At 38.0% G+C, this 12,795-nt stretch overlaps 1 protein-coding gene across 1 annotated transcript; it reads left to right on the top strand.

Moving 5' to 3' along the window:
- The first annotated feature begins 2,101 nt into the window (after nucleotides 1-2,101).
- LOC103439499 (metalloendoproteinase 2-MMP-like) lies at nucleotides 2,102-3,324 on the top strand. The gene has a single exon (XM_008378059.4). The coding sequence runs from the start codon at nucleotides 2,148-2,150 to the stop codon at nucleotides 3,108-3,110; it is 963 nt and encodes a 320-aa protein (XP_008376281.3). The 5' UTR covers nucleotides 2,102-2,147; the 3' UTR covers nucleotides 3,111-3,324.
- The last annotated feature ends 9,471 nt before the right edge of the window (nucleotides 3,325-12,795 follow it).

The following is a 12,795-nucleotide window of genomic DNA, read 5'->3' as shown; positions in this document are numbered from 1 at the left end:
GCGAACACTTTCAAGGGCATATTACTGTAAATAAGCTTTTTTTTGCTATTAGTATTGAGATTGGTTTCTTCCTCACCTTGTCGATGAAGAGAAAGAACATTTTTTTAGTCAATTGAGCTAAATATTGATTGCTTGAACTTCTCTAGATATATAACTGTGTTTACACAACAAACAAAAAAAGAAAGAGAGCATTTTTGCTCACCATCATAATTATGACTATACTCACTATACATTTAATTATTGTTTGTATTGGCTTAAAAAAATTGGACATGCATCAAGTTTTCATGCGGCGCCCTCCTGACATTCAAATAAGAAAGAAGGGATCCATTCGGCCCAAGTCAGCATGTTGGATCAAATTTTCTGACATAGATACATGGGGGAAGAATAATTGAGTCCATATAATTATAATACATGAATTAGTAAAACTACATGATCATATTCGCGTGGACCGAATATAAACGTATTCAAACTTCTCAAAAGTCTAAAGCCCCATTGGCTCAAATTTCTCTACTTTGATAACTATGTTCAGACAGAAAAAAAAAGGATTAAGGAAAGGACTTCGACTTTGGCAAGAATACATAAAACACGCGTACATTAAACTCATTTGACAAAACGATGTCTAAAATTTCTACAAAAGTCATGACTTACCAAATTATCTTTCTTAGAATATTCAGCACAACAAACATTGTCTTAAGGTTGACGTACTGCAGATTGTGCATGCATGCATGCATAGAGTAGAGAGTTTAAAACCTCGTTAATTTGGTGTCTAGGATTATATTTAATAAAAAGAAAATTAGGTTCACATCCTTTTTTTTGTTACTCTATTGATTAAAATCCTATTCATTTTCAATTTTTGATTAAGATCCTTGGGTATTAATAACATCATTAATTATTTGAATAATAAAATATTTTTATTTTAAATATATTCATTTAGTGTTAAAAATGTTACAATTAGTATATTTATATTTATGGCTAAATTTTTTATCATATATTTTTATTTTTAATTTGTACTTATTTTTAATTTGCAAATATTTTTTAATTTGTACCAATTTTCTTTTCATTTTTAATTTGTACCCATATATTAGTTTCTTTTTGTGCCCAATTTTTTAAAATTTTATTTGTATTTGTACCCATGTGTATACCGTCATGTGACATTGTATATTTAATCAACGATAGAAAAATTACATATGGTATATTTATGTTTTATGCCTAAACTTTGTATCATATATCATATATGTATATTTTTAGTTCGTACCCACTTTTAATTTGCAACATTTTTTAAAAAATTTGTAGTATTTTCTTTTTAGTTTTATTTTGTACCCATGTATTAATTTCTTTTAGCACCTATATTTTTTTAAAATTCATTTGTACTCATAATGTTTTAATCTTTTATCTGTACCCTAAAAATTCATTTGTAGCATTTTCTTTTTAGTTTTATAATGTACCCATTCTTCTTTATTAATGTACCACTTTGTTATATGTGAAATGTACCTATTTTTTGTAAAATGTACCAATTTTTTTAACACTATGGATACATTCTTTTGCCATTTATTATTTCTTATTTTTACATAGTTTTTATCCATTTATTAAATCAAAATGTTTTGAATTTTTTTATTATAATCGTTTATAATAGTATTATAATGAGGAATTTTAAATTTATAAGATTATAAATCTCATAAAATATCAAACAATTAATGTCAAAGTTATAAAAATAAAAATAGTAATAGTAATATAATGAGGTGTACAAAGTCAATGGACTTCAATCAAACTTTGAATATTATTAAGGTTTTAATAAAAGAATGTTAAGGATTAGGGACCAAATCCAAAGTATCCCTTTAATAAACAACACACACACACACATATATATGTAAGCTATATTGAAAGTAGAACTGAATGACTCAGTCCATCAACGGACCAAATTAATTAATTCTAGCAGTCTTGGCCTAAAGACAATGACGAGCAAAAAGACCGTATCACACCAATAAAAGTCTAAATATTGACTCCGTTTAACAAAATTTCCAAGTCCCATAACGTGTAATAGGCACAAAGTTTTTTTATATGCTGCAATGCTCATCTACAAATAGAGGCAAAGGGAGCTCATAATAACACAACAAACCCTTCATTCATCTCTTTATCTAGCTAACAAAATGCCAGCAATGGCCTCGAAAACCGCCTCGGTTTGCGTAGTCTTTTGCTTCTTGATCTTTGTGTTGCTGTCTCAGAGAACTCTTGCAAAACCTACTGATCCCCATGGTCATCAGCATGATTCCTTCAAGTTCATCCAACACTTGGAGGGATGCCACAAGGGTCAAAACGTCAGTGGGTTGCAAGAGCTCAAAAAATACTTCACCAAATTCGGCTACTTGAATTATGATCACTCAAAACACGCCAACGACGATGAGTTTGATGACCTTCTAGAGTCCGCCATCAAGTCATACCAAAAAAGCTTCCACTTAAATGTAACCGGAAGTCTAGACACTACCACGGTGAAACGAATGATGGTGCCAAGATGTGGTGTGCCAGATGTTGTCAATGGCACGCGAAAGGGAACCAAAAAGCACAACCGCAAGCTCAAGTCCATCCATGGAGTTTCTCATTATGAGTTCTTCTTCCCTGGTCCGCTAAGATGGCCACCTACGAAAACCCATTTGAGATATCGCTTTGCTTCGAGTGCAAGCCAAGTCCCCGGCACAGAGAATGTGAGGTCTATATGTGCACAAGCATTTCAGAGATGGGCACAAGTGACCAGTTTCACATTTGAGGAAGTGCCTGCTACTTCATCAGCTGACATTACCATTGGCTTTCACCGGGGCGCCCATGGAGATACGGCCCCATTTGACGGCTTCAAAGGGGTTTTAGCACACGCGAATCCGCCTACAGGTGGTAATTTCCATTTTGATGCAGATGAGAAGTGGAGTGCCAATCCAGGACCCGATGAGCTAGACTTGGAATCCGTCGCTGTGCACGAAATCGGTCATCTTCTAGGACTTGATCACGATCTTGACCTCCCCGATGCGATCATGTATCCCGAATTTTCTTATGGGATTGTAAAACGTGATTTGACTAGGGATGACATTGATGGAATACGTGCTTTGTATGGTTTACAGTAGCAAACTTATCATTGATAAAAAGAGCAAGGAATAAGTTGACTGCATTCAAGTCCCTTTAATCAAAGAAAATAATGTAGGCTAGGATTGATACAACAAGTACGGTTTTTTTATTATTTTAAAGATGATGTATTATTTTTCTTTCGTGTTCGTGTTTTCGTTTTTTGGTTGTAGATGATATAATAAAAGTCCTTATGAGACTTATGCTATTTCTTCAGTTCTTTCCGCACCGTCTGGTTTCATATCCTCTTTATTGTACTTCTTTTTGCACCTAATAAGTTTTTACTTTGACAAGTGCATTTAGCTGATGCGCTCGAAGTCTAATTAGTTTGATCTCCCCTCCCCCAATATCGATTACATGAAAGGAAAAAGCATGGCTAGCATAGATGTTTGGAGGGATCATGAGGCGTTCTCTATGAGGGGCTAGGTTTGTGTATTCGCTTTGTGAATGGTAGGCAACTGCAGTTGTCCAATGAGCAAGCCCAGGTTGTTAGTGTTCTTGATTTATCTGAGTTATGCGATATGGAGATAGAGAGAGGATTGAAGGATGCAAAAGGAATGAATGTTCTTCTCTCTTGCAAAAATTGCAGAGAGCAATATATTTCTCTTAATGGAAAAATGAGCACAACACACATGCATTTCATGACTGTTAGCCTTAGTTGGATCCATACACATCACATTTGATCTCAGCCACACATCTAGCTAATTTATAGGATCACTACACATGGCTATTTTAGCCTTGCATATTGGAACCTCACACTTGTCATTCTAAAAGACTAAGTGCATACACAATTAACATTCAAGGCTTCTTATTTACTAATCAGCTCTTTACTTACAATTCTACACTCCCCTTTAAGTTTTGAGTTTTGAGCTGATTTCACTCCAAGTTTATCCCTGAGATAGTAGAATCGATCCTTAGCCAATGACTTTGTGAAGATATCTGTCAGTTGCTCATTTGTAGGGCAGTATACCAGATCGATGATTCCTTCTTGTAGAGCATCCTTGATGAAGTGATATCTTCGATCGATATGCTTAGTTTTCTTGTCAAACACAGGGTTCTTTGTGATGGCAATTGCAGCAGTATTGTCACACTGAAGTGGAGTAGCCTCAATTTGAAATTCACCAAAATCTTCCAAAACAAACCTGAGCCAAATGGCTTGTGTAGTTGCCTTTGATGCACTAATATACTATGCTTCTGCAGTTGAAAGTGCAACACAATTCTGTTTAACTGGGGCCCAAGAAAAAACTCCACTACCAAAGGAGAAAGCATACCTTGAGGTACTTATACTATCATCAATTGAACCACTCCAGTCACTATCATAGTAACCAATTAGAATTGCATTTCTTCCTTTCACATACTCCAAACCATAGTTAAGTGTTCCTTTGATATACCTGAGAACTCATTTAGCAGTTCCATAATGTTTGTTGGTGGGGCAGTGTATGAACCTTGTAAGTAAACTAGCTGCATACATCACATCGGGCCTTGTGGCTGTGAGATACAATAGACTTCCCATGATCTTCCTATATTGTTCTTCATTTGCTGGACCACTGCCATCATCTTTGCTAAGCTTCTCAGTTGTAACCAAAGGTGTAGCAACAGATTTACACTCACTCAAGCCAAATTTGTTCAACAAAGATGCATCATACTTTCTTTAATGACTAAAAATACTTGAATGAGCTTGAATGACTCTCATTCCCAGAAAGTGATGCAAGAGTCCCAAATCTGTCGTTTCGTACTTTGTCATCATGTCTCTCTTGAACTCCTCTAGCATTGATTGACTATTCCATGTGTACACAATATCGTCTACATATATAGACACAATCAGGATTTCTTCTTCTTCTCTAGTTTTGGTATAAAGAGTGGCCTCACTTTGGCTCTTTTCAAATCCACATTGAGCAAAGTAAGTGTCTATTTCACTATACCAGGCCCTTGGTGCCTGTTTCAAACCATACAAAGCTTTATGAAGCTTGTACACTTTGTCTTCACTCCCCTTGACCACAAAACCATATAGCTGATCTACATAAACCTCCTCTTCTAATACTCTGTTTAGGAAAGAAAACTTAACATCGAGTTTCTACAATTTCCAACTCTTCTGTGTTGCCACTGCAACTAGTGTTCGAATTGTATCCAATATAGCCACATGTGCAAAGGTCTTATTATAATCAACACCTGGTTTCTGAGCATAGCCCTTGGTTACCAGCCTTACTTTATTCTTCTGCACTGATCCATCAAGATTAAGCTTGGTCTTGAACACCCACTTAACCCCCAATTATAGGTTTATCAATTGGTATGTCCACTAGCTCCCATGTTGCATTCTTTTCAATCATTGACAATTCATTATTCATAGCCTTCATCCATGATTCATCTTTCGATGCCTCATTAAACTTTTCAAGTTCTATAATGCAGAGATTGCATTGAGCTAGAACATCATCTAGGTTCCTCAACCTCAATGGAGTATGATCAAATGCTTGAGATTTTCTCATGCTGCTACTTACATCACTTGTTGATTCATGACGAGATGACAAACTTAGTGACTGAGCATAGTCATGACTTCCAAGAGTTGTCTCTAGTGATGTAGCTTTAGGCAGCTCAGATAACTTATCATGATTGATCACAGTTGCATAATTCTCAAAGACCTGCGTCCAATCCCAAGTTGCATTTTCATCAAACACAATATCCCTCGAGAGTATAAGCTTCTTAGTGATAGGATCATACACCCTATACCCATTTTCACAGGTTGCATAACCTACAAATATGCCCTTGATACTCTTTGCATCTAGTTTCTATCTCAATTCACTTGATATGTGCACATAACACAAGCAACCAAAGATTTTAAGATGTGCAATCCCTGGTTTTCTTCCACTGAATGCTTCAAATGGAGTTATATCTTCGAGAGCTCTTGTAGGACACCTATTCAGTATGTAGACAGTTGTGTGTACAGATTATGCCCACAAATAGTAAGGTAATCCTTTATCATGAAGCATGGCTTTTGCCATTTCAACTACAATTCTGTTCTTTCTCTCTACCACTCCATTTCATTGTAGAGTATAGGCCATAGAGAGTTGTCTTTGAATACCTTCACCTTCACACAACTTGTTAAACTCACAGGATGTGAATTTACACCATCTGTCACTTCTTAGGCATTTTACTCTAAAACCACTATGTAGCTCTACCATAGATTTGAATTTTTTAAAACAATTCAATGCATCTAACTTGTATCTAAGAAAGTAAACCCACATCATTCTTGTGCAGTCTTCTACAAGAAGCATAAAATACTTGTTACCAGCAATGGACTCATTTTGCATAGGCCCACATAAGTCCACATGAACTAACTACAGGGGATTGCTTGCTCTCCATGCCTGATTCTTTAGAAACCACTCTTTATGCTGCTTTCCAAGTTGACAACCTTCACAGACTTCATCAACTTCTTCTAAGTATAGAAGTCCATGCACCATTTCCTTCTCTTTGAATTGTTTTAACCCCCTTAGATGCAAATGGCCTAGCCTTTTGTGCCTGGTCCAAGTAGAGTGAGACATACTTGCTTTCAGAGCTATATGATCATTAGCTAATAGTGCTAAATGATAGCATTTATTCCTCTTCATTTCTACTTTAATTACTAGGCATTCCAGTGAAGGACCATAAAAATGCTACACATTTTACCTCCAAACAACAAGTAATACCCATGCTCATCCATCTATCCCACACTTAGCAAGTTCTCCTTCAACCCAGGTAGATACATTACTTCTTTGATGTACTTTATACCTTTGCTAGTATCAATTACTATAGTGCCCATTTTAGCTACATTCATAAGCTCACCAGTTGACATTTGTACTTTGCCTATCACATTTGTCCTTATACCAACCAATAGCTTCTCATTTCCAGTCATGCGGTTGCTACAACCACTGTCAATATACCATTCACTATTGACAACTGATCCAGAGATAGTGCTATTGGCATAAAATAAGTTCCCTGTCACCTCTACTTGATTAGCACTGTTTTCCTTTTGCACTGGTTTGCCTACAAGGCATTATCTAGCCCAGTGTCCAAACTTTTCAAAGTTGTAGCATTTAGGCTTCCCCTTATATCTACACTTACCAAAGTGAAATTTAGAGCATACTCTACACTGTGGTTTTGTAACTGCCTAACCCATTGACTGTGATGAATATGCATTTTGTGCAAGACTACCAAGAAATTTCTGTTGAAACTTGGGTTTTGAATCCCATTTCTTTCCCTTAGAATTTCAATTCTTCTGGAACTGAGATGGACCAGATTGAGCTCCACTTCTATTTTGCCCTTTTGGACTCACTGAGATTGCAATTACCTCCTGCAATTCTAAAGTCTCCAAACATTTTGTATTTTCTATAACTAAATAGATAGATCATATGATTTAGGGTAAAGTACAAAAAACTACCTCAACTATTGGTGTCATGACACTTTCATACCTCATCTTTTAAAATTGACAATGTCATACCTCATCTTACGAATTTGTGCCAATGTCATACATCCATCAATTTTTCTGTTAATTTCTCTGTTAAGTGCTGACGTGGCTACATACGGGGGCCATTCACTAATCCATCTGGATTAAAAAATAATTAAATATATTTTTAATAATTAAATATTATAAAATTAAAAATATGGGGGATCCACCCCTATATTTCTCTGTCAGTTTTCCTCTCTCTTTCTTGCCTTTCTCTTTTCTCTCTTTCTTCTCTCTCTGGGCAAGTATGGGGGATCCACCCCTGACCCACCCCCCGACCCACACCCTAACCCACCCGAAGTCTACTTCCTCCCTACTTCTCTCTCTCGACGTGCCCAGAACCCCTCAAAGCCACCTGAATTTTTTCATCCGCCCTCATTTCTCGGATCTACCTGCAAACTTCGACCTGCTTCCCTCTCCCTCTCACACCCCTCTCATCACTGCCATTTGTTGCAGCAGCTCCTACAACACTTGCTGCTGCACCCAAACCCACCACCTCTACCCGGCACCGCCACCAACCACAGACCCACTTCTCCAAGCTCTCGCTATAGAACTCTACCTCAGCGCCTCGCTCGACCAGGTCTCGACCCCATTCGTCGACCACCCGCCTGTTTCAAACTCGCTCATGGCCGCCCGAGAATCACCACCTCTACCATCAGCTCTCGCAGCAGTCCTCGATCTCCACCATTAAAGTAGAGTTCCAGCACCAGATTCTATCGATTCTCGATGACCCGGTCGTTAGTCGAGTCTTCGCCGAACCTGGTTTTCGAAGCTCCAAAATAAATCTTGCAATTTTGTCCCCTTTTCCTCAGAGAAAGAGAGATGTGAGATAGAGGGTGGTGGAGGAAGGTTGGGGGGACAGGCGAGGAAGGTTGGGGTTTTCTGTTTGAAAATGGGGAATTAGGGTTAGGGTTTGGGTTCGAAATAGACGAGAAGAGGTAGGGGAAGAGGTAGGGGAAGGGAAGAGGTGGGGGATAGGGGTGGGTCAGGGAAGGTTGGGGGGACAGGGAAGGGTTTGGTGGTTGTCGAAGAGAAGAATAATTTGGTGCGGGTGGAGGAAAGGGTGTGGGGATAAGGGTGCGCAGAGAGGGAAAAGAGAGAGAGGCGAGAGAGAAAGAGGAGAGAGATGGGTCCCATAATTTTATATAAAAAATAATTTTATTTTAATTTTATAATATATAATTATTAAAAATATATTTAATTATTTTTTAATCCAGCTGGATTAGTGAGTGGCCCCCGTATGTAGCCACGTCAGCACTTAACAGAGAAATTAACAGAAAATTGACGGAGGTATGACATTGGCACAAATTCGTAAGATGAGGTATGACATTGTCAATTTTAAAAGATGAGGTATGAAAGTGTCATGACACCAATAGTTGAGGTAGTTTTTTGTACTTTACCCTATGATTTAATTAGACTAATCAGAACCTTTTGCACAAGTCTCTCATTAGACAGAGATTCACCAAATGTTTTCATCTGATTAATCAATTCATTCAACCTTGTAAGATAACTAGATAGAGATTCATCATCTCGCATCCTAGCATATTCAAATTCTCGTCTAAGATTTTGAAGTTTTACCGATCTAACTTGATCACCACCATGGTATTCTCCACACAACATATGCCATGCTATCTTAGCTAAATCAGCGTTGGAAATCTGAGGGAAGATCTGGTCAAAGACTACATTTTGTATGATTCCTAGAGCCTTTGCATCCTTCATGAACACATCGGTCATTTCTTCATCAACTTCATCTTCCGATGACCCTTTAACTTTCTTCTTCTTCTTCGAATCAGGGGTTGTAATCCCCTTTTCTACCAGATTCCATAACCCAAGAGATTTGAATATCATTACCATCTTAATCCTCCAGAACTCATAGTTCTCACTAGAGAAAATTGGAGTTCTCACCTCCGAACTTCCAGATCCAGACATCTTGGTCCAAATGTTGATTTCTCTTCTCAGATGATAACGAGACTCCGACAACCTTCACCGAGCTTCGAGTGAGCTTTGATTTAGCTCGGTGACTTCACAGGTTTACTCCCAGACTTAGATGATCGAACTTGGCTTTGAGGCCATGTTAGTGATCTTGATTTATCTGATTATGCGATATGAAGATAGACAGAGGATTGAAAGATGCAAAAGGAATGAATGTTCTTCTTCTCTCTTGCAGAAATTGCAGAGAGGAATATACTTCTCTTAATGGAAAAATGAGCACAACACACGTGCATTTTATGACTGTTAGCCTTAGATGGATCCACACACATCACATTTGATCTCAGCCACACATCTAGCTAATTTCTAGGATCACTACACATGGCTATTTTAGCCCTACATATTGGAACCTCACACTAGTCATTCTAAAAGACTAAGTGCATACACAATTAACAGTTAAGGTTTCTTATTTACTAATCAGCTCATTACGTACAATTCTACACAGGTGTGTAGGGTTTAGGGTTTTGTTGTATGAAGACCAAGCCCTGCTTGTCTAATCCTTCGCTACCCTCGCAGCTGTCGTAAGGGGGGAAAAAGTCCTTACAGTTGTGTACATATGCATATAAGTTTTTGTATTAATTTCATCAAGCTTGGTACAAACCTTAGAGGGGAGCAACCCACAAGTGATATTAGCCAGGGGGAGACTTGAGCTCATATAGACCTCGGGTACATGGGTGAATAATATTACCATTTGGCTACAAAGCCATTGCAACACTGGATATTTCTTCTTATTGCATATATCAGATGGAAAATTACCACAATCTTGGTTTGAAGCAAACAAGTTTGGCAAGAACTTCATGATTTAATTTCCTCCGGAAATTCCTCGATAAACTTTATGACTACTTTGCAAGCGTTTATAGCTGCAAGAGGCCCAAAGGTGTCAACTGAGTTATGTCCTGTTTGCCCTCCTGCTATATCCCACAGCCCGATGATGACAATCACCGGAAAGCCATTCGACAAGCCTGTCTGCCAAAACCTCACAGTACGTTAACCATTTTGTAGATAAATTCAAGCTTAATTATTTTTCAGAATTTTAAATGAATCGTGCAGATGTATGAAATGCTTACCACAGCTGAACTTTACATGTCCACAGATGAAACCCGAAAAGTTTGAAAAAGGAAGTCCCTGTAAGCGGCATTGTCCACAAAAATGTTGGATGTTGAGCCTCTAAGGCCAACAACTAGCTTCGGCTTCTGTGGCAAACACACTTGAATTTACGCCTTGGTTCAGATTGATCCCCTATAGTAGTAGCATGACAGAAGCTAAAATTAGTTTTGGGAAATTGATTTCCGCACAAATCCTTTCTCCCTCTGCACTATCCTCGATTCTCATTTGATTTATCTAGTCCAAAGCAAATAAATAAACACAGCTGCAAAAATCACATCCCTTAGTTTTCAGGAAAAAAAAATACGGATTTCAACTTATAGCTGCTACGCTACAAAGGTTTTGGTATCAATCCCTTTCATTTCTAGTTCTCCAAGATTATTGCAGCACAAAAATGAGGTGATGTGGATGACTGACCTTCAGGTTGGCTGCAACATGAAGCCACTGGCGAGTAGTATTTGCCCAAAAAATTGGTCGAGCGGTGTTGGCCTTTCCGGACTCGGAGAATAATTCATAACTAAATCCAATGTGTCCCAACAGGTTCCTTCTGGTGTTGTGCTAGGATAGCACCAAACCTTATGGAACCAACTCTTGATAACCCACAAGAAATATATCAAGAAATGCAAGAACAAAGTATTAAAGACACCAAGATTTTAACGAGGTTCCTCAACAGTCAGTGTAACTGGAGTACGTCCTCGGAGCAGTAGGAGCTCACCGAATAATCCACTATCAACCAAATGGGAGTTTACAAAGTGTTGGCAATCTCACAACCCAAATAACCCAATACACCCAATAGCTCTCACACACCACAGAAACAAATAGAGAAAGAAATATAATGAATAATTTCTTCTCTATACATGTAACTCAAAGCTATTACAACAATAACTATGATGGATGATTGCTAACCAAAAAGAAGAGCACCTTCTTCTTCTTTTCTGCTCTCAGTTTTCTGCTCTTTGCAGCTCTCTTTGCTCTCTCAAAGATGGACTACTAAAACAGAAAATGGTGCACTCTCCTTCCTCTCTCTTTCTCACTTCCGTATGCTAACATTCATCCATCCTAAAACAACTAATAAACAAAACCAAAGTAAAGACATAATGATTACTTTACAAACATCATCATGACTTTCCTTTTTTTTCTTTTCAACAAACATAATCATGATGCCTTTCACTTTTTTTTCTTTTGGTTTGTTTATTAGGAAAGGTGATGGCCACTTGGCCACAATTCAACAATCTCCACCTTGGCCAAGTTCCGAAAACGCCATGGTAAGTCAACCAACACAATTGACCCAAAAAATCACTCCCAAACACTAGCAAGAGAACAATTCATGCCAAGCCAAATGCTTCAAAAAAAAAAACTCCTACTGCTCAACGCCTTCTTTATATAGGCATAATGTGAGCCAAGTTCAAACAATGAACAAACTTGGCTACACCAACAACCTTAGTCAACATATCAGCGGGGTTGTCTTTAGTTGGAATCTTCTGGAGAATGATTTCCCCTTCACCAACAATTTCACGAACAAAGTGATAACGCACATCTATGTGTTTGGTCCTCGCATGATGAACCTGATACTTAGCCAAATAAATGGCACTCTGACTATCACAATGTACCTCCACCTACTTCTGATCAACCCCCAAATCTCTAATCAGCCCATGTATCCAAATGGCCTCCTTTATAGCTTCAGCAACTGCCATATATTCAGCCTCTGTAGTAGACAAGGCAACAGACGACTGCAAAATGGACCTCTAACAAACTGGCCCTTTAGCCATAGTAAACACATAGCCTGTAGTAGATTTCCTTCCATCCAGATCACCTGCATAATCTGAATCAACATAACCAACTGCAAAATGACCAATACCAGAGTCATCTCTCTCAAAACATAAACCAACATCTCGAGTACCATGGAGATGCCTCAATATCCACTTAGCTGTTTGCCAATGCTCTTTACCTGGATTATGCATATATCGACTCACCATGCCAACTGCATGAGCAATATCCAGTCTAGAGCATACCATTGCATACATCAAACTACCAACCAAATTTGCATATGGTATATTTTTCATTTGCAGATTCTCTTTATCAGTTTTAGGACATTATAGAGAACTCAATTTAAAATG

This window comes from Malus domestica, chromosome 01 (assembly GCF_042453785.1).
Source record: "Malus domestica chromosome 01, GDT2T_hap1".
Lineage (NCBI taxonomy): Eukaryota > Viridiplantae > Streptophyta > Magnoliopsida > Rosales > Rosaceae > Malus > Malus domestica.
This window is presented reverse-complemented; position numbering and strand designations above follow the sequence as displayed.